At 34.5% G+C, this 22,928-nt stretch overlaps 1 protein-coding gene across 1 annotated transcript; it reads right to left on the bottom strand.

Annotated features, from left to right (window-relative positions):
• Positions 1 to 9,945: 9,945 nt before the first annotated feature.
• Positions 9,946 to 12,861, bottom strand: LOC146137177 (uncharacterized). The gene is made up of 4 exons (XM_083393744.1): positions 12,723 to 12,861; positions 10,405 to 10,611; positions 10,106 to 10,232; positions 9,946 to 9,998 (listed from the first exon to the last, which is right to left on the bottom strand). The coding sequence occupies exons 1-4, from the start codon at positions 12,735 to 12,737 to the stop codon at positions 9,946 to 9,948; spliced, it is 402 nt and encodes a 133-aa protein (XP_083249870.1). The 5' UTR covers positions 12,738 to 12,861.
• Between the last annotated feature and the right edge of the window lie 10,067 nt (positions 12,862 to 22,928).

Genomic DNA, 22,928 nt, shown 5'->3' with positions numbered 1-22,928 from the left:
ACAGAGTATTTGCTGTTGTTGGAAGTGTGACGTCACTACATGTTAATTACGTCATTCAGGGAATAGGCAAACAAAATGTTATGGTAATGTTTTTCCTACGCGTTCCCGATACAATACAAACCAGCTGGCGTTCATTTAAATAAGAAAAAAAAAATAAATAATCAGTCCCAAACACACGAAATGGTCATATGTATGTCCTATAAATGTTTAGTTTTGCTTTAAATAACAAATTGTGTGTACCTTCAGCCAAAGTGTTTTTGTTAGTTTGGAACTCCTGTTGATATTTCCCGTAAATCAACACAAATTAATTATCAGGTATCAAAATGACCCAACATTTGTTTACGTCTCAGCAGCTGGACGTTTCTTACATTTGCGACAAGTTAACCAAATATATCGTAAAATATAACGTAAACCTCAATCATTTTATTGTGATTTTGTTGGTTCCATAAACTGGGCAGACCAGCAGACCCCGTACTTGTCGCCACTCTCGGCGGCTCTGATGGCAGCCAAACATTTATTGCAAATCAACAATTTATAATGAATTTCACACATTTAAAGTTTTATTTAATCGCTGGAATTTTGGCACCACCTTTCTGTTTTCCTAACCTACAATTAAACAATTATTAGTCTGCCATATGCAGTCGTTATTTTATGTTAAACTCATGTTTGAAGTAATGTCTAAAAATGCATATTTTACTTTTGCATCCTGTTATTAACTTATCCTAGTTACTCGTTACACGGGAAAACTGGAATGCGTAAAAATAATGCAAATTATTTGGTCATAATTTGATGGTTGAAATGAATGTGTTGGTTAAATGTAAATAGCGACGCATTCAATAAATCTATTTATTTCCATCAATTGAGAAAAATAAATCATGACTTCATAAAATTCAAAATGTCGTGGTTATTATTAAGACAACGTGGCGCATCTGTAGAGGGCGAGTGTGTAATAACTCAACTTTCTTGTTTTATAGATGGAGCTTTTGGACCTGAGTGGCAACAAGTTGGGGTCACGTGAGTTGAGTTGCCTGGCAACAAGTGTTAGCAACATAAACCAGCTGGTGTTGGAGGAATGCGAAATCGCTGGATCCGATCTGCAACCTCTGACTGACGCCATCTCACGAATGGATCGACAGGTAAAATATTAAACAGAATTGCTTTTGCGTTGTTGGAAGTGTGACGTCACGACCTGTTAATTACGTTATTAAGGCAAGGCTACAAAATAGTGAAAGTATATGTCCTATAAATGTTTCGTTTTTGTATATTTTACAAATTGTGTGCACCTTCGGCCAAAGTGTCTTTTGTTAGTTTGGAACTTTGTTCATGTTCCCCGTAAATCAACACAAATTAATCATTATCATAAGGCATCAAAATAACCCCAATATATGTGTACTTCTCAGTAACTGCACGTTTTTACATTTGCAACGAATTCACCAAATATCTCGTAAAATATAACGTAAACCTCGAATTATTTTCTTGTGATTTAGTTGGTTCCATAAACTGGGCAGACCAGCAGACCCCGTACCTGTCGCCACTCCGGCGGCTCAGATGGCAGCCAACCATTTACTTGGAAATCAACAATTTATAATGAATTTCACACATTTAATGTTCTATTTAATCGCTGTAATTTCGGCACTACCTTCCTGTTTTCCTAACCTACAATTAAACGATTATTAGTCTGCCATATGCATTATTTTTAAGTTTTTTTTTTATGTTTACGACGATATATGTGTAAAATGCCTCATGTTTTCAGTAAGGTCTAAAAATGCATCTTTTACTTTTGTATCCTGTTATTAAGTTATCCTATTTGCTCGTTACATGGGAAAACTGGGATGCGTAAAAAAAGCAAATGATTTGTTCACAATTTTATGGTTGGATGGAATTTGTCGGTTAAAAGTGAATAGCGACGCATTCAATAAATTTCTTTATTTCCATTAATTGAGGAAAATAAATCATGACGTCATCAACTCAAAATGTCGTGTTTATTATTAAGACAACGTGGCGCATCTGTAGAGGGCGAGTGTGTAATAACTAGAGATCCATACTGATACCCGATTTTTTTTATATACCTGGAAAATGTTCAAAACTTGAATAAATTGAAAATAAAATCCTAATAAAGTTTCAGTTTATATACCTTTATTAATTATTAAACTATTATTTTGCATTTTAACTCATGGCATGATGCTAAAACCAAAATGTTTTTCATAAATAAATTTATAAGTTGTTTTTTGTACAGGAAAAATTATAACATATTTTTGTACTAAAATATCGGCGAAATTATCGGCCTACATTTACCGATACCGATATATCGGTAGAAGCAAAATATCGTCCGATATTATCGGTAAACCGATATATCAGTTTATCTCTAGTAATAACTCAACTTTCTTGTTTTATAGATGGAGCTTTTGGACCTGAGTAGAAACAACTTGGGGTCACGTGAGTTGAGTTGCCTGGCAACAAGTGTAAGCAAAATAAACTGGCTGGAGCTGAAGCATTGCAAAATCGCTGAATCCGATCTGCAACCTCTGACTGACGCCATCTCACGAATGGTTCGACCGGTAAAATATTAAACAGAGTTGCGGTTGTTGGAAGTGTGACGTCACTACATGTTAATTACGTCATTAAGGGAATAGGTAAACAAAACGTTATGGGAATGTTGTTCCTGCGCGTTCCCGCCGCAATACAAACCAGCTGGCGTTCATTTTAATAAGAAATAATAATAATCGGTCCTAAACTTACAAAATAGTAAAAGTATATTATCTATAAATGTTTCGTTTTTGTTTAAATTACAAATTGTGTGCACCCTTCAGCCAAAGTGTCTCAGTAACTGCACGTTCTTACAATTGCAACGAATTCACCAAATATCTCGTAAAATACAACGTAAACCTCCAACTATTTTATTGTGATTTAGTTGGGTTCCATAAACTGGACAGACCAGCAGACCCCGTACCTGTCGCCACTCTCGGCGGCTCTGATGGCAGCCAAACATTTACTTAAAAATGAACAGTTTTTAATTAATTTCACACATTATAGGTTTTATTTAATCCCTGAAAGTTCGGCACCACCTTTCTGTTTTCCTAACCTACAATTAAACGATTATTAGTCTGCCATTTGCAGTCATTTTAAAGTTATTTTATGTTTACGACGCTATATGTGTAAAATGTCTTATGTTTTCAGCAAGGTATAAAAATGCATCTTTTACTTTTGTATCCTGTTATTAACTTATTCTAGTTGCTCGTTACATGGGAAAACTAGAATGCGTAAAAATAATGCAAATTATTCGCTCACCATTTTTTTGGAAGACATAATGTTAAGGGCCTGTAAATAATTACGTGCGATTCTTTTATAATTTATTGAACATTTTGCGACCCGTCGACAATGATTAACACCTTTCTCGTTGTCTGTTTCTGCACGTCTATCTTAAAGCAACATTCGTTTTAACATTTGCTTTTCTAGACAAATAACAATTGCACAGACGTAATACTTTGTGTTAAACCGATGTACCTACTCGCGACCCCTAAAACTCGTTAGCGGTCCCAGCATGGGAAGCTCTGGTTTAAGGAATGGGAAAATAAAATGTTGTGGTAACATTGTTTCCACACGTTCCCGCCACAATACAAACCAACTGGTTTTAATTAGAAACATTTCGTAAATCCAATAAATAGGATTTGTAAATATTACCACCAAGTCTGGCCGCGATAGCTTTTTACTAAAATGACACAATTTGCACAAATTATGCAAAATGGTAAATAAGAAATGTATTTTATGCTAAAAGATGGAATGTGTGTGTTTGTCCAAATTGTCTTTTCTAGTTTGGAACTCTGTTCATGGCCCGTAAATCAACACAAATTAATTAATTATTATAAGGCATCAAAATGTTTCTAACATTTGTTTACGTCTCAGTAACTAACCTTCTTACATTTGCGCAAATTCGTGAAATATTTCGTAAAATATAAAGTAAATGTTTTAATTTATTTTATTGTAACTAGATGAAATGCCTGGCATTGCCATGGTTAAAAAGAGTTTTTAACTGATAAAGGACTAACTTAGTTGTACCGGCTAAGTCAATTAAACACACAATTTGCGAAATCAACCTAAATTTTTCGTGGTTAAACAAAATGAAGCAATATTTTATGCTGTTATTCAATATTGTATATTGCGTTATTGTTGAATAGGTTTATTAAAGATGCGGTTACTCATGTACGGCCTTCAACATATATCGCCCTTAAAGTTGCACTACATGGCGATACACGTTTGGCAAACAGAAATTTAACACAAATGCTACATAGTTTTTTTAAAGCCGCTTATCATTAACAAACTAATCCGCAAATTTACTGATTACGCCTTATAATTCCACTAAATTGTTTTGTTCGATTTGGGTAATATTCAAGCAAACACGTAATTCCGATACAAAATGACATACAACGTAAAAAAAATCCGTGTGTTTAAAAGTAAAAATTGCTTTTAAAAGTAAAAATTGCTAAACTCCTGCAACAAACGTCATATTTTGCGAACTCTATCAAATTTGCGAGGTCAAACATACTGTACTGTAAGAAGTAAATAAGCTTTCAACCCGTGACCGTTTAAAAGTGAAAATTGCTGTGACCATGTTTAAGAGTATTGCGACGACGCTCGCTTGTCGAGCAGTTTTTTAATTATCGGAGAAGTGTGAACGATGTTGCTCTGTCTGTCTTTTTGTGTGAACATATGACGGCGACCAGCGGACAATCAATGACATTTTTTATTGTGATTTAGTTGGTTCCATAAACTGGGCAGACCAGCAGACCCCGTACCTGTCGCCACTCTCGGTCGTTCTGATGGCAGCCAAATTATTTACTTGAAAATCATCAATTTTATATTAAAATGCCATTTAAAAAATATTTTTATAACTCTTTACAATTCTAAAAAATAAATCCTATTTCAATTAAAAAAAAAATTTCTTATATTTCAGACAACGTGGCGCATCTGTAGAGGGCGAGCGTGTAATAACTCAACTTTCTTGTTTTATAGATGGAGCTTTTGGTCCTGAGTAACAACAAGTTGGGGTCACGTGGGTTGAGTTGCCTGGCAACAAGTGTAAGCAACATAAACCAGCTGGTGTTGGGGGATTGCGAAATCCCTGGATCCGATCTGCAACCTCTGACTGACGCCATCTCACGAATGGATCGACAGGTAAAATATTAAACAGAGTTGCGGGTGTTGGAAGTGTGACGTCACTACATGTTAATTACGTCATTAAGGGAATAGGTAAACAAAATGTTATGGGAATGTTGTTCCTACGCGTTCCCGCCGCAAACAAACCAGCTGGCGTTCATTTTAATAAGAAATAATAATAATCGGTCCTAAACATACAAAATAGTAAAAGTATGTTATCTATAAATGTTTCGTTTTTGTTTAAATTATAAATTGTGTGCACCCTTCAGCCAAAGTGTCTCAGTAACTGCACGTTCTTACATTTGCAACAAATTCATGAAATATTTTTTTTAAATATAACGTAAACCTCCAGTTATTTTATTGTTATTTAGTTGGTTCCATAAACTGGGCAGACCAGCAGACCCCGTACCTGTCGCAATTTTGGTGGCTCTGATGGCCGCCAAACCATTTACTTGGAAATCAACATTTGTTAATGAATTTCACACATTTAATGTTTTATTTAATCGCTGGAATTTCGGCACCACCTTTCTGTTTTCCTAACCTACAATTAAACAATTATTAGTATACCATTTTCAGTCATTTTAAGGTTATTTTATTTTACGACGGTATATGTGTAAAGTGTCTTATGTTTTCAGTAAGGTATAAAAATGCATGTTTTACTTTTGTATCCTAGTTGCTCGTTACATGGAAAAACTAGAATACAAAAAATAAGAAAATTGTTTGTTTACAATTTTATGTCAAGATATAATGTGTCCGTTAAAAGTGAATAGCGACGCATTCAATAAATCTCTATATTTCCATTAATTAGGGAAAATAAATCATGACGTCATTAACTCAAAATGTCGTGGTTATTTTCAGACAACGTGGCGCATCTGTAGAGGGCGAGTGTGTAATAACTCAACTTCCTTGTTTCATAGATGGAGCTTTTGGACCTGAGTGGAAACAAGTTGGGGTCACGTGGGTTGAGTTGCCTGGCAACAAGTGTAAGCAACATAAACCAGCTGCTGTTGGTGAATTGCGAAATCGCTGGTTCCGATCGGCAACCTCTGACTGACGCCATCTCACCAATGAATCGACCGGTAAATTGCACAGAATAATTGCACTTTGTGTTAAACCGATGTAACTACTCGCGACCCCTAAAACTCGTTAGCGGTCCTAGTTTGGAAGCTCTGGTTTAAGGAATGGGGAAATAAAATGTTAAGGTAACGTTGTTTCCACACGTTCCAACCACAATACAAACCAACTGGTTTTAATTAGAAACATTTCGTAAATCCAATAAATAGGATTTGTAAATATTGCCATTAAGTCTGGCCGCGGGAGCTTTTTACTAAAATGACACAATTTGCACAAATTATGCAAAATGGTAAATAAGAAATGTATTTTATGCTAAAAGATGGAATGTGTGTCTTTTTCCAAATTGTCTTTTCTAGTTTGGAACTCTGTTCATGGCCCGTAAATCAACATAAATTAATTAATTATTATAAGGCTTCAAAATGACCCAACATTTGTTTACGTCTCAGTAACTAACCTTCTTACATTTGCGACAAATTCGTGAAATATTTCGTAAAATATAAAGTAAATGTTTTAATTTATTTTATTGTAACTAGATGAAATGCCTGACATTGCCATGGTTAAAAAGAGTTTTTAACTGATAAAGGACTAACTTAGTTGTACCGGCTAAGTCAATTAAACACACAATTTCGAAATCAACCTAAATTTTTCGTGGTTAAACAAAATGAAGCAATACTTTATGCTGTTATTCAATATTGTATATTGCGTTATTGTTGGATAGGTTTATTAAAGATGCGGTAACTCATGTACGGCCTTCAACATATATCGCCCTTAAAGTTGCACTATCACTGTAAACTGAAAAGGTGGAAATTTCTACCTTCGCTAGTGGATCAATTTTTATGCCCCTGGGTTCTATTTTCCGTAACCCACCCTAAGGTGGATATAACGTTCTAACCTTCAGGGCGGATAACGCTGTTTACACCCTATGTTAATCCACCCCAACGGGGGAGGAATTGTACGAATCCACCCTGCACTGCTAACTAAAAAGGTGGAAATTTATACCTTCGCTAGTGGATCAATTTTTATGCCCATGGGTTCTATTTTCCGTAAACCACCCAAAGGTAGATTTAACGTTCTAACCTTTAGGGCGGATAGGGCTGTTTACACCCTATGTTAATCCACCCCGAAGGGGAAGGAATTGTACGAATCCACCTTGATTTAAGAAAATCTTCCCCATTGTAAAACACCACAAACCATTGTGGATTTTCGCATTTCCACCTCAGGGTGGATTTAACAATCCACCAATTGTATAATCACACATACTAATGACATAAACAATGTACAGTATATTTTACAACATTACCAAAACATGGCAGAATTCCAAAAAAGTTGAAACGCAAAAATAAAGAACAAATAGTTAACATGATGACAACACTCTTAATCAGGGTTCAAATCTAAACTCTTTCTAAACATCCAAAAACTAACATAACATATTGTTTGGGTGTCAAAAAAACATTGCAGAAAAGAAAGTTTTAACAACAAAATAGAACAGATCTGAAAACAACATGTCACAGAATTTTGGCTGAGATGGTTATTCCGAAGGTTAATTTAACAAATAGAAACATATATGTAGCAGTTGAAAATATATTGTTTTACAACAGTATCAAACGAAAAAAGGTAATAATGTGGGTCTAAAGGGAAACATATAACACTACAACTTTTGAAATTAAAAGTTTAGAAAAGAACTTTTACTGAAGCTATGCAAAAATATGTTTATGTAGTTATAATACATTTAAATTAAATCAAAGTAAACATTAATCATATGCTTACTAAGGAATGAACTTTTAAAGGTGATAATTGGCTTTGTTACAAAACTACAAACTGTTTATGACCTGTAAAACACTGCTTGGAATTTTAACGCTGCCAAGCTGCAGTATGTAACCACATAAAAAAGCCATTGTTTTTGTACAGCCATGTGGTATAACAATATTAAAAACCCAATATGCTGAAATAGCCGTAGCTACTGCAGTGATTAAGTCTCCATCTACAGATATAGTAGAAGCATCTACATGCACAGAAATTGATTGATCACTGCAAATTTTTATTACCGGATACGGTGATGTAGACTCCTATGAAAGTTAAAAATAAGCAAAAATTATTATTGTGGTTTGGTCATCTACAGTAATACTGACCAACAATAATAAGACATAATATAAAAAATAATGAAAAAAATTATGAAAATCTTGCTAACATTTGTCGCCTTCCTTGTAATCAAGGCAAGATAAGGACAGTATGCCAAAAAATTGAAAAAAAGATGTCGTCCATATTTAGATCTTTGCTTCATTAACCGAAATATAAAGGTTCCGCAAAAAGAAAATAAAAGTCTCTATCACTCAACTAGGCAAATAAACAATTTGTTTATGTGTACTCTGGCCTTTAAACATGCATACGATAATGGCACAAATATTAATCTTACGTGCAGGGCTGCCACACATTTTTATGAAACAAATTTAAAGATATTTTTATAGTTTAAAAAGGACTGGTTGACAAAACTTACATATTATTCGAAAACAATTTTAAAAATGCTATGGTCAACACAACATTTGTTTAAAAAACATAAAGTTAAACATGAAATAGTTTAAAAAAAAGAAAATTGGCTTTTTCCAAGATTTACAGAATTTGTACCAATCCTTACAACGGAAGCCTAGGGTGGCTAACTGAAACCATATGGCCTAAGATTTCATGTAAGGGTCAAACCAACATTGTTTCTACGTTTGGAGAGATAATGGTTTAAGTATATGGCAAAGGTCACTATTTTAAATCTTACAATAGCCTAACTTTACTGATACCCTAGTTCAGCGTGGTCCAACTTCTTTTCATCGCGGGCCAAAAACAATATTTTTTCTATCTTGCGGGCCAATGTTTTTAAGTAGCGATTCTTAGGCTTATTGCTTGCAAATGATACATAGCCTATTACAGTCGTTCTTAAAAGTTTTTTCAGCCGCGCCCGCTTTGGTAATTTTCCTATGCCTTTCGCCACCCTACAAAAAGCAATTCGGCATTTTCAATTAAATATCACTACGACAACTTGAAAATAGTAAGGGTTTTGTCGGTCTCGGGAACCACGAAAAAAATTGCTGTTTCAATGTATTGGCAAAAACAGACTTTGTAGCCTACACCGCTGTAGGAGTGGTGTAAAACCTAAACAAAACCATTAGAATCAATGCAAAAAAATTTAAATATTAACTTGGAGCTTGCGCCCATCCTAGGCCCACCAGGTCAACAACTGCTGGCCTATGGCATATATACTAACCTTATGAAAAAAAGCTACGGTAGTTATGAAATCACAGAGGATCATTTACGAAGTTTTTTGGTCAATTACAATACCAAAAAAACAAAAATCGATAGTGCTAGATTACAGCAAAGCTGAGTATCAGTTCGCGGGTCAAAAAATTGGAACTTTGCGGGCCAAATCGGCCAGTGCACTAATTAATGGAGCTATAATTAGTTCTTGACTCCTATGTGAAGCTCATTGTAAATGTTTAATGTTGTTATAATTATATTCCACAACCTTTTCAATGATAAAAAAATGATCCAGATTCTCTTTAAATATACTTGGCAAAAAAAGAATCCATGCGTTTTCCATTTCTAAAAAGTAATTTTTTTTTTCATAAATAGGACTGAGTTTCTTTAGTTATTTATCTATCTGTTGGCTGCTTGGCTTTGGGTGCAGCTATGAAATGGTTTAAACTACCTTTACAGTCCTTAAATTTTACCACATCAGAATGTAGCAATGTAGCATGCATTTAAACTGGGTAGAGTAAATTGTAGTTCTACAAATAAATTTCACAAAAACACATAAACATTATGACCCTTATCTTACTATTTTGTCGTACTGAAACCTGTGGACCTGATTCTAGCAAAATTTTTATATACTTACCTAAAATATCCATGTAGGAATTAGAGATGCTAGACCATCGAATCATTCGTTTGGCTTTTGACAAAAGTGGCTCTCTCAGTCGTTGATCTATGTTCATTCCAACTATTTTGCCCATTTCAAACAGAATCTTTATAAAAAAATAACTGTTACAAATAAGTAATTAAACCATAGATAATTCAAAATCATGTTTTACTATTGACAATTCCTAAAAGATTTACATCATAAATAGATATATTGTGGAAAAAATCAACAATACAACTCAAGTTAAATACAGAATTGCTCATTATAAACATACACACCCATTTAGAAGTAGTTAAGGGTGAATATCTTTCTAAAATTTCTTTTGCTGAACCACCACTTAAAACATCTGCTCGTCTGCTACTGTACGTTCGCTCCAATCTATCTTCAATGGACTGTTGACAAGGTTCTTTCTTTAAAAATTCTTTTTTGAGGTAATCAACATGTATTTTGGTCCCAAATTCGTCCTCTGTATCAGCAATATCCTGCTATAAACAAAAAATATATATTATACTAGTTTGCACCCAAAAACAACACATACAAACTTTCAAAAATTTTGAGCTATAGTAAAGATAATAAAAAAGTATTCCAGTCTGACATATTAATTTCCTGACGGCTAACTTTAGCCAACCTTTGTAATAATAATGAAAATATAAATAACATTATAACTGCAGAAAAACAAAATTTCTTTACATTTCTGCTGGTGCTGACATTTCGTTTTTTGCTGACTATTTCAGCTTCTTCATCTGGTATGCTGCTCCTTTTTCTATTTTGGTGACCAAATTTTTTTTTCATTTCTTCTCTATATTTATTGTTAATTGAATTTCGACGCCAATCTTTGAATTTTGTTCGCAACATCTTAATCCAAGTAACCTATATTCATACAAAATATTATAAATAAACTAAGATTATGATGTACACCAGGGGTCGGCAACCTTTTGTATGTAGTGTGTCAGTTTATAAATAATTTCAAAATATCAACAACTCGCATGCCAAACATTTTTCTATTTTTGGTTTTGCACTGGCAACCAGGGCTGCGCAGTCTGTTAAAAACAACCCGAGTCTGACTCCGGCCAAATGTGCAATTACATCGAGTCCCCAGTACAGCTAAGACTCTACAGCCTGTTTTTTCCCAGATTTACTTACTAAAATAGAATAGATGTCGGCACTCAACTTATAGGAGTCATGGAAAACATTTCACCATATGCTATTCTCCGGTAATTTTACCTAGTCTTATGTCCAACTCCGCAGCCTTGCTGTTAACTGAAATCTAATTTACAGAACTTGGGAGATGCCATTAAATCTAATTTCATAAGTTAAATTTTGTAAAGATACCCTAACCTTGAAAAAAAAAAACGAACTGTCACGAACACAATACTCTTGCCCTTTAGCGTACCCTAAAAAATCATCCCGCATGCCACTTTTGGCATGCATGACAGGGGTTCCCGACACCTGATGTACACTGTACAGGCTACTTTATTAGGCTATTTTAGCTGCCTTTAAGTAGCTGTAAACTGATAAATAAAAGCGTTAACTTACAAAATAACAGCCTGTGTTAGAAAATCTGTCTCTAAGCACCGGATACTTGCGAACTAAAGCACTGCAGACTTCTCTATATTGATATGGTGAAGGATATCTAAAGAATAAATTTCTGTTATATAAACTTAACAAATGCAGAAACAAGCAAAAAGGGTTGTTTTTTTAGTACATCGTATTTGTCAATGAATAAAAAGGAAAGTTAGGCCCTAATATAAAAACCATCATAACTCAAACTTACGTAAACAGAATGGTATACATTTGTCAAAACTTTAGTCTTGATGACATACCCTACACTGCCTAAAATAAGGTATGATAGTTTTTTGCAACCTTCAGCTTGGTCATGTCATGTACATGCACAATATTTGCGATAAAATCTCACTGCTTATATTTTCTTGTAAAGAAACATAAAATAGAGTTTTTCATACATTAAAGCAGTGGTTCCAAACGCATGGGTTGCGACCCAACGTTGGGTCGCCTGATTATTTTTTGGGGTCGAATGTTTTTCAGCCATTATGTATCTTGGGCGAAAAAATAACAACAAAAAATTCAAAACGTAAAGAGATCACAAAACTGGAATTTATAAACACAAAAATATGAAAACCAATCAGGGAAACCGGCTGGAAGTTAACAGTGACATGGGTCTATATGCTTAAGCAAAATAATCCCTCGATTTCAACAAATCGCTGACATCAAGCAAGCAAAGCTATCTCATTAGTGATTTGATAAACATATTCTTTTCGGAAAAAGTAAGTGCTTTGTAGCGCAGTTTGTTTGCAATGCAATCTTGTATGATAATATGACAATTGCTTAAGTCGCAAGATAATACCAAACTAATTTTTTTTTCAAAATGGGTCACCTTAAAAACAGGTTTGGAACCACTGCATTAAAGTAAAGATGTACAGTTTTAATTAGCAAAGACACAATGCCCATTGTGTTATTCATACTAATTTTATTTAACTTAATTAGTTACCACTAAAAAATTACCTTGCTTTTTATCCACAGACTATAACTAAATATCGCACTAAAAATAAAAATATATAGGGAAATACATTGTACTTACTCGGTATAGCTGCATAGGTCATCAAAAATAATAGAAATTATTTTTCTTCTAATTTTTCCTCCAACATAGAGCTGTTTGTCATTTTCAATTGTTGACAACTCTGCAGATAGAGTTTTGGGAAATGTGGGGATGTTATACACCACTGGCCAAACCTTTGGTTTTAAACAATTAATTTTGTGTTCATCATCAGAACTATCAGAAGTGCTGCATTTAATTGATTCTTCTCTTTCACTGCCATCATACTCAACAGTGGTAGCGCTGCTATTCATTGATGAATTGGGTGACGAATTAATATTTGCCAGTATGTGATTTGAATTATCCTGACAAACAACTTTTAGTCTACCAGTGGTGATGCATTTATCGAAATCCACCCAGTCATCAAATTCTGGTGCATAGGATTGGAGATCAAACTTGGTAACTCCAAACACTAGAGTTACTTCATCATAAATTTTTTCAGGACAATTTACATTTAAAATTTTTTTTGAATTTTCATAGGTTACATGATAGGAACATGCCATGTTTTCACTTATATAGTTTACAATTAGAAATTCTATAAATTACAATCCTTTAAAAATATATTTAAGGCTTTTTTAACTTAGTAGGCAGGAATTTTAGTTTAACATAAATAAGATTATTAATTTCATAAACATCAGTTGCAGAACTTAATTCTTTACCAACTCGTATGACATGCCAAAACATACTTCTAGCATAAAGACAATATGCATGGTAATGATCATCAAAATGTTGAACTTCAAATATTTGACCGAATAAAAAATGTACGTCCTCAATTAGCAGTATTGAAGTCACTTTAAAAAAAACAGGTATATCACACACAATGTCAACAACAAATGTATCTCCAATTTTGTACAGGTAACAATTATAAAGTAAACTTGAAACACAATGACATGACAATTTGTTCAAATTACCAAATAAGTTTTCAAGTTTTTGAATCACAGAGAGGGGTAAAGTATTTAAATTAAATTCCTTGAAGGTTTCAGATGTTTGATCAGGTATTAAGCAATCCTCAAGTAAGCAGCACTTATTTCTGTGTTCCCAACACTTCAGACCTTGTATTCGTTGAGCAATTGTAAGGGTTATATTTTTAAAATTACAGGACTGCCTAACAACTTTTTTTAAGCGTTGATGAAAAGATTCAAATCTCATTGACCATAAATGGCGCAAAGGACCATACCTTACCAATAACCTGGGGTAGTGTAGCATATAGTGAAACTTTGGTTTTATCTGAGAAGATTCCAACTGTATTACAAGAGCATAAAAGTCATGAACATAAACATCTAGCAAATTTATCCATTCGGATTCTATTTCCGGAGAAAAAATTATTTCGCAAATCTGAGATAATAGTTTGTAGAGCTCCCAGACTTGACAATCATGGGGAACTTTTCCACCAATGATAAAAGACAATACTCTGAACAGACACCAAGCTTCATGTGCATTTAGAGATGTGGAATTACCCGCAATCCAGGCAACAGGTCTATTTTTTTGATCATTTTTTCCAAACTTTAAACCTTTAACAAGCTTTATCAGATGTGATCTTGACAATACATTGCGTTTATGAAGTTGGTTAATTATAATCTCAACTGTTATTGGAATAACCCCTTCCAAAACATCATGCATAATATCAGGAGGAAGACAGTTAATTACATCAAACGAAAGCAGAGTTCCAAAAACGGGAGACGACCTAACGCCATACACACAAACTAATGATGCATCTTTCTTAATGCTTTCTACATGCCATTTGTGAGTATTTGCATCACGTAAAGTAAACATACATTCATGTGGTTTATTCAAAAGATCAGGATAAGAACACATACAGTGGCGACAAATTCTTCCACTGGAAAAACAGCGTCGGAAACCACCAATATCGTGAAGACCTAGGTTATCGCCAGATATTGTGGCAATTCCACCATACAAATGTAACTGTCGACCATCTTTTACACTTACTGTTACACCATCCCTTTCCAATATTTCCATATCTAAGCTAAATGGTTTTAAAATAACATCATATCCAAACTTTTTAACATGCGAAGAATAGGTTACAAGTAGTAAGTGAATGTTTCTCAATGCAGACAAATATTTTTGTTCAACATTTCCAATAGTAAAATAAAAACATGTCAGTTTATGAATGGTTCGAGATGAACCAAGAGGATTATACACTTCTAAGTCGTCACAGTAAAGATGTATTCGAATTAAGTTCTTTCTACCCTTAAAAAATTCATTTGCAACGAATGCAGTACCACTTATGTAATTGGAGATAAGTTTATCATGACATTCCTGAGTTCTTCCAATGCTGTCAGCCACATCACAATGTGAAAGATAATTTTTTATTGTGTTTAACATTGGAACATAATGAAAATGACTTGTTGAATCTAACTGTACTTGTTTTGGCTTGACCATTCCCATGGATTCACAAAACCTTGTATAAACACTTTCACTACATATCTTGTTCCAAATAAGTTTTGGAGTATTATCTGTTAAATAAATTCTGGGCAAATGTTGCTCTTTATTTATTAAATATTCATTGTACTGTTCTAGTAAGGAAATTGTGTCTGACATAATGCTTTTTGACACAGATATTGGAAGAACATATTTTTCGCGGCACTTAAGGTAGTGCAGAAAAAAACTGTTTTTGAAAAGGGTCATTATATTTATTTGATTCTTGAAGTGGTAATTCTTCAGAAACAGCAAGAGTGTTATCAAAACTGGAAGTTTGTGGTGCAAAATGTCTTACATCCAGAAGTTCCCTGTGATATCTGTAAAAATGAATCCTTATGGAGTGGTATGATGAGCATGACTTTCCACAGTTATCAACTGGACATTGAATATTAGAAAGGTCATCATCATTGTGTTCATGCCTTAAGTGATAAAGAAAGGTCTTTAAATCGTTCTTTAATGAATTGCAGTTAACACACGAACAAATAAATTCTGTAGTCATTTTTAAAAAGGCAACCCTAATTTCACTTTTTTTTTTCTATTTATACAATCACTTCAAACTAAGAAAAATACATAGGGCAAATTAAAAAAAAAAAAAGTTTGTAAAATATCTTTGAAAAAAACAAATCTTTGAAATTAATTTACTAATAAACTGTTTTAGTCAAAGCACTAAATTCTCGCTTTAATGAACATAAATCATTTTTAAGATTTGTACAGCAAATAGTTGTTTTAATAAGGCCCCACATTAAAGAAACAAAGTAAAGACTATATAAGGTGTTACATCAGACAAGAACCTAGAAGAAACTAATATCCTATTTTTATGTCATGTGTCATGTCAATTCCCAAATGCTGGCGCTCCAGCTAACTTAAGGATTAGATCTAACCCCGAAAAATATTGGCACTGGTCTAGAATCCTACTACATTTCAAACAATTATTAAATTAGCACATATCATTTGGGTTAGGGTTTGTATGATGAGTGTAATTAAATTTATTTTAAGTGTGCAATTTAAATTTTGGTGACCAAAAAAGTGGTGGGACTTTAAACCAGCACCCAAAAATTAAAATGACAAAATATCCTATGCTTAGAATGCAGGGGGATGTCTATAGCAGGGATGTTCAAAATGATTTTTGCCATGATCCACCACAGCCAAACCTGACAACATGATGATCCACCAAATACGAATAGTAAACATATCGGACACACTTTAATTTTTATGGTGCTTTATTTATGTAAATGCGATAAGTTTAATAATTAATCTTGTTTAGTGTTTGTTAAACTTTGTAAGTCAGGGCACAGGTGGCGAGCGCGATTTTTTTAGGTATACCGGCATTTCTTTTAAATTTCTTGAAAGTTTTTATTACATTACCGAAAATACAAAATGTGAAAAAATATATGTCCAACATTTTTTAATGCGCTTTCCATTAACGGCAATGAAGCGCTGATCTAGTTCAAAAGACCGCATCAAAACGTAAACAGGGCGGACGCAGAAAGATGATTCGCGCGAAGCGGGAAAATTTTCCGCACTTACAAGTTAAAATAGTCAAAAAGTATTTGAAATGGACTCGTATCTAGTTTGTCAAAGAGGCAGCGGGCCGAATTAATTACATTGGCGGGCGCATCCGGCCCACGGGTCGTATGTTGCCAACCCCTGTTTTGAATTTAGGTCTTACAATAACATCGAATTGGGGCCTTCTGTGGCTGACTGATATCTTTAAACGCTCACAAAGATTAGCATTTGGGAGTTTCGTTCTATGCTTGATATTTTTTTAAATTCATTAACACTGACAATTGGTAGTCACATGAAAACACTGTAGAAAGTTTATTTTTTTAAGAGTACATTAGAAGATCCGCACAAAACGCTGAAAAGATCCGGAACCGGAGCGCGATCCGCCATTTGAACATGACCGCTCTATAGCTTTCACAGGGTTGCAACAGTTTTATGAACAATTTTGAGACTTTTCAAAAAAATTCATGGCGCTGGTCTAGAACCTGGCACATTTATGTTAATACTAACAAAACGACATGTCAAAGTTGAAACTGCAAGGAAGGCAGAAATATGTAAGAACAAATATAATAATAACTAGACGGGGGTGCGGTTGTTGTATATTTTGTCAGGGGGTATATTGTCAGGGCTTAGTGTTTATTTTTATTTAGTTTTAATTTTTTTTTTAAATTGATTTTATTTATTTATTTATTTTTTTTCAATTTTATTTTTCATATTCATTTTTTAATTTTTATTTTTTATTTTTTTTTGTGTGTTTTTTTTTGTGTGTTTTTTATTTTTTTTTTATTTAATATTTTTTTTATTTTACACTTTTTATTGTTTAATATTTTGTATTTTGTATTGTGTATTTTATATTATATATTTCATATTTTGTTTTTCATTTTCCTTAACTTGTTTCTGCAAGCAAAAACAGATATGGGCCGAAAACTTCCCCACTTTGATGCGAAAGGGGTTCAAATATGGCGTAGTATTTGGGGAATGATCGAAACATATATTTGATAAATAGAATTTGCGTAGATAATGTACATGGCCATTTTATTACATTTTGGCCAGAGCTTACGTGTTTGAAAACCAAATATTATCATTCTCCTCAAGACTTAAAATGGTTTAACGCCTATGGTTTGCAATACTTTTGCAAACTTTTACTCGGTAAATTTTTACCATGGCTTGGTCCGAGCAATCACTGTTAAAACAGACTTTAAATCTGTAGTTTTAAACAATATGAAACACACTATTATGTGCCTAATACGCAAACTATTAAATCGAAAGTTTTGCTAGTTGTTTAGGCCTGATATTGGTATGTTGGTTGGAGCAACATGCACAACAGGTGCTAACAGAGAGGCGTACACTGCCTTAAGATTTCGCATTTAAATTTGCGGCGGTAAATACACCCTATTGACACTTGATTATTAGGCGAAGCTTATCGCAAAGTAATTGGTCGCCCCAAAAAATGCTGACGCCGCATTTAAAGCAAGCATTATAAATGAGTCGCCGATATTCTGCTTTGAACATCTCTACTCGCAATGCTTCCCTCCGTTAATTGTACGGTGGGTGAAACTTTATTCACGGCCTTACCTCTTTGTGTATTACCGCAACAATACGATGAAATACGATTTGGAGAATATTGGAAAAATCGTATTTGGAGAATATTTGCTATTTGCACCTGTATAGTATGTTACTCCAATCCAACATATCAACACACAATTTTAAGTTGTGTAGGCCTGGTGTTGATATGTTGGATTAGAGTTGCCACCAGATTTCGCATTTAAATTTGCGGCGCCTTTGATGCGAAAGGGGTTCAAATATGGCGTAGAATTTGGGGAATGATCGAAACATATATTTGATAAATAGAATTTACTTAGATAATGCATATGGCTATTTTATTAAATTTTGATTAGCTTACGTGTTTGAAAATCAAATATTATCATTCTCTTAAAGACTAAAAATGGTTTAACGCCTATGGTTTGCTATACTTTTGCAAACTTACACTAGGTAATTTTTTACCATAGCTTGGTCCGAGCAATCACTGTTAAAACAGGCTTTAAATCTGTCGTTTCAAACAATATGAAAAACACTATTACGTGCCTAATACGCAAACTATTAAATCGAAAGTTTTGCTAGATAAGTTTAGGCCTGATGTTGGTATGCTGGTTGGAGCAAGATGCACAACAGGTGCTAACAGAGAGGCGTACACTGCCTTAAGATTTCGCATTTAAACTTGCGGCGGTAAATACACCCTATTGACACTTAATTATTAGGCGAAGCTTATCGCGAAGTAATTGGTCGCCCCAAAAAATGCTGACGCCGCATTTAAAGCAAGCATTATAAATGTGTCGCCGATATTCTGCCTTGAACATCCCTACTCGAAATGCTTCCCTCCGTTAATTGTACGGTGGGTGAAACTTTATTCACGGCCTTACCTCTTTGTGTATTACCGCGACAATACGATGAAATACGATTTGGAGAATATTGGAAACATCGTATTTGGAGAATATTTGCTATTTGCACCTGTTCTGTATGTTACTCCAATCCAACATATCTACACACAATTATAAGTTGTGTATAATAATATAATAACTTATGGCTTTGAAGCGAAGGGGGTTCAAATATGGCGTAGATTTTGGCAAATGATCGAAACATACATTTGATCAATAAAAATTTACGTAGATAATGCTTACGGCCATGTTATCACATTTTGGTCAGCTAGCATGTTTAAAAAGTCAATATTTTCATTCTCTCTAAATGATTTAACGTCTGTGGTTTGCTATACTTTTTCCAACTTTTACTGTGTAAATTTTTACCATGCCTTGGTCTGAGCAATCACTGTTGATACAGAGTTTAAATCTGTAGTTTTGAGCAATATGCAAACACGTTTATGTGCCTAATAAGCCACGTTTTATATTGAAAGTTTTGCCAATTTAAATCCAATAAACGCAAGATTTATTTATTTATGTCGCCATGTTATGACGTAGCTTTGTAACGTCGTCGTTAAGAATGCGTTAAACTTAAGCTTTTTGTTGTTGCGGCCCTTGTATAATTATATTTGCTTAGACCTGGTGTTGATATGTTTGAATGGTGCAACAATTACAACATGTGCTAACAGAGATGTGTACACTGCCTGTAGGATTCGCATTTAAATTTGCGGTGGTAAAATATTTTGTGTTGTAAGAGCAATAGGTTTTTTTACTTAGAGAGGCCTCTTTATGAAAGGCAAGTCGCATGTGCATAGTTTTACTAGGCAAGCCACTTCCAACACAAATGTTGCACGCGCGGGACAATAGGGCGCAGCAGGGATGCCAGCAGCCGCCTCGTCGCGACGCGAGCTGGACAAAGCAAGCGAATATGAACGAATTCTGTATGAAAGTTTTTCTGCTGCTAGATGGCTGTCGTTAGCTACAAAGTGCTAAAACGCAATATTTCAGGTTTTTACCCCCCAAGCAAAGGCCCCTGGGAGTGCAGCCTCATAAACTTTTACAAAGCACCTACATACCACTCTACGCCATGTCTGAAAATTTGAAGGTTCTACGATGTCTACTTTTTCTGTAAAGCTTCGGACAAAAGTCGGTCTGAAACAAACCATAGGAAACCATAGGAAACCATAGGAAACCATAGGAAACCAAAAAAGAACTAGACGGGGGTGCGGTTGTTGTATATTTTGTCAGGGGATATATTTTCAGGGCTTAGTGTTTATTTTCAATTTTTACTTTATTTTAATTTTTTTTTTTTTAAATTTTTTTTTTAATATTTTGTATTGTGTACTTTGTATTATATATTTTGTTTTTCATTTTCCTTAACTTGTTTCTGCAAGCAAAAACAGATATGGGCCGAAAACTTCCCCACTTGAAATATGCCTTTGATGCGAAAGGGGTTCAAATATGGCGTAGAATTTGGGGAATGATCGAAACATATATTTGATAAATAGAATTTACTTAGATAATGCATATGGCTATTTTATTAAATTTTGACCAGCTTACGTGTTTGAAAATCAAATATTATCATTCTCTTAAAGACTAAAAATGGTTTAACGCCTATGGTTTGCTATACTTTTGCAAACTTTCACTAGGTAATTTTTTACCATAGCTTGGTCCGAGCAATCACTGTTAAAACAGGCTTTAAATCTGTCGTTTCAAACAATATGAAAAACACTATTACGTGCCTAATACGCAAACTATTAAATCGAAAGTTTTGCTAGATAAGTTTAGGCCTGATGTTGGTATGCTGGTTGGAGCAAGATGCACAACAGGTGCTAACAGAGAGGCGTAGACTGCCTTAAGATTTCGCATTTAAACTTGCGGCGGTAAATACACCCTATTGACACTTAATTATTAGGCGAAGCTTATCGCGAAGTAATTGGTCGCCCCAAAAAATGCTGACGCCGCATTTAAAGCAAGTATTATAAATGTGTCGCCGATATTCTGCCTTGAACATCCCTACTCGAAATGCTTCCCTCCGTTAATTGTACGGTGGGTGAAACTTTATTCACGGCCTTACCTCTTTGTGTATTACCGCGACAATACGATGAAATACGATTTGGAGAATATTGGAAACATCGTATTTGGAGAATATTTGCTATTTGCACCTGTTCTGTATGTTACTCCAATCCAACATATCTACACACAATTATAAGTTGTGTATAATAATATAATAACTTATGGCTTTGAAGCGAAGGGGGTTCAAATATGGCGTAGATTTTGGCAAATGATCGAAACATACATTTGATCAATAAAAATTTACGTAGATAATGCTTACGGCCATGTTATTACATTTTGGTCAGCTAGCATGTTTAAAAAGTCAATATTTTCATTCTCTCTAAATGATTTAACGTCTATGGTTTGCTATACTTTTTCCAACTTTTACTGTGTAAATTTTTACCATGCCTTGGTCTGAGCAATCACTGTTGAAACAGAGTTTAAATCTGTAGTTTTGAGCAATATGCAAACACGTTTATGTGCCTAATAAGCCACGTTTTATATTGAAAGTTTTGCCAATTTAAATCCAATAAACGCAAGATTTATTTATTTATGACGCCATGTTATGACGTAGCTTTGTAACGTCGTCGTTAAGAATGCGTTAAACTTAAGCTTTTTGTTGTTGCGGCCCTTGTATAATTATATTTGCTTAGACCTGGTGTTGATATGTTTGAATGGTGCAACAATTACAACATGTGCTAACAGAGATGTGTACACTTCCTGTAGGATTCGCATTTAAATTTGCTGTGGTAAAATATTTTGTGTTGTAAGAGCAATCAGTTTTTTTACTTAGAGAGGCCTCTTTACGAAAGGCAAGTCGCATGTGCATAGTTTTACTAGGCAAGCCACTTCCAACACAAATGTTGCACGCGCGGGACAATAGGGCGCAGCAGGGATGCCAGCAGCCGCCTCGTCGCGACGCGAGCTGGACAAAGCAAGCGAATGTGAACGAATTCTGTATGAAAGTTTTTCTGCTGCTAGATGGCTGTCGTTAGCTACAAAGTGCTAAAACGCAATATTTCAGGTTTTTACCCCCCAAGCAAAGGCCCCTGGGAGTGCAGCCTCATAAACTTTTACAAAGCACCTACATACCACTCTACGCCATGTCTGAAAATTTGAAGGTTCTACGATGTCTACTTTTTCTATAAAGCTTCGGACAAAAAGCGGTCTGAAACATACCATAGGAAACCAAAAAAGAACAAGACTTAAAATGGTTTAACGCCTATGGTTTGCTATACTTTTGCAAACTTTTACTCGGTAAATGTTTACCATGGCTTGGTCCGAGCAATCACTGTTAAAACAGACTTTAAATCTGTAGTTTTAAACAATATGAAACACACTATTATGTGCCTAATACGCAAACTATTAAATCGAAAGTTTTGCTAGTTGTTTAGGCCTGATATTGGTATGTTGGTTGGAGCAACATGCACAACAGGTGCTAACAGAGAGGCGTACACTGCCTTAAGATTTCGCATTTAAATTTGCGGCGGTAAATACACCCTATTGACACTTGATTATTAGGCGAAGCTTATCGCAAAGTAATTGGTCGCCCCAAAAAATGCTGACGCCGCATTTAAAGCAAGCATTATAAATGAGTCGCCGATATTCTGCTTTGAACATCTCTACTCGCAATGCTTCCCTCCGTTAATTTTACGGTGGGTGAAACTTTATTCACGGCCTTACCTCTTTGTGTATTACCGCAACAATACGATGAAATACGATTTGGAGAATATTGGAAAAATCGTATTTGGAGAATATTTGCTATTTGCACCTGTATAGT

Source organism: Ascidiella aspersa, chromosome 7 (assembly GCF_963924565.1).
Source record: "Ascidiella aspersa chromosome 7, kaAscAspe10.2, whole genome shotgun sequence".
Taxonomy (NCBI): domain Eukaryota; kingdom Metazoa; phylum Chordata; class Ascidiacea; order Phlebobranchia; family Ascidiidae; genus Ascidiella; species Ascidiella aspersa.
This window is presented reverse-complemented; position numbering and strand designations above follow the sequence as displayed.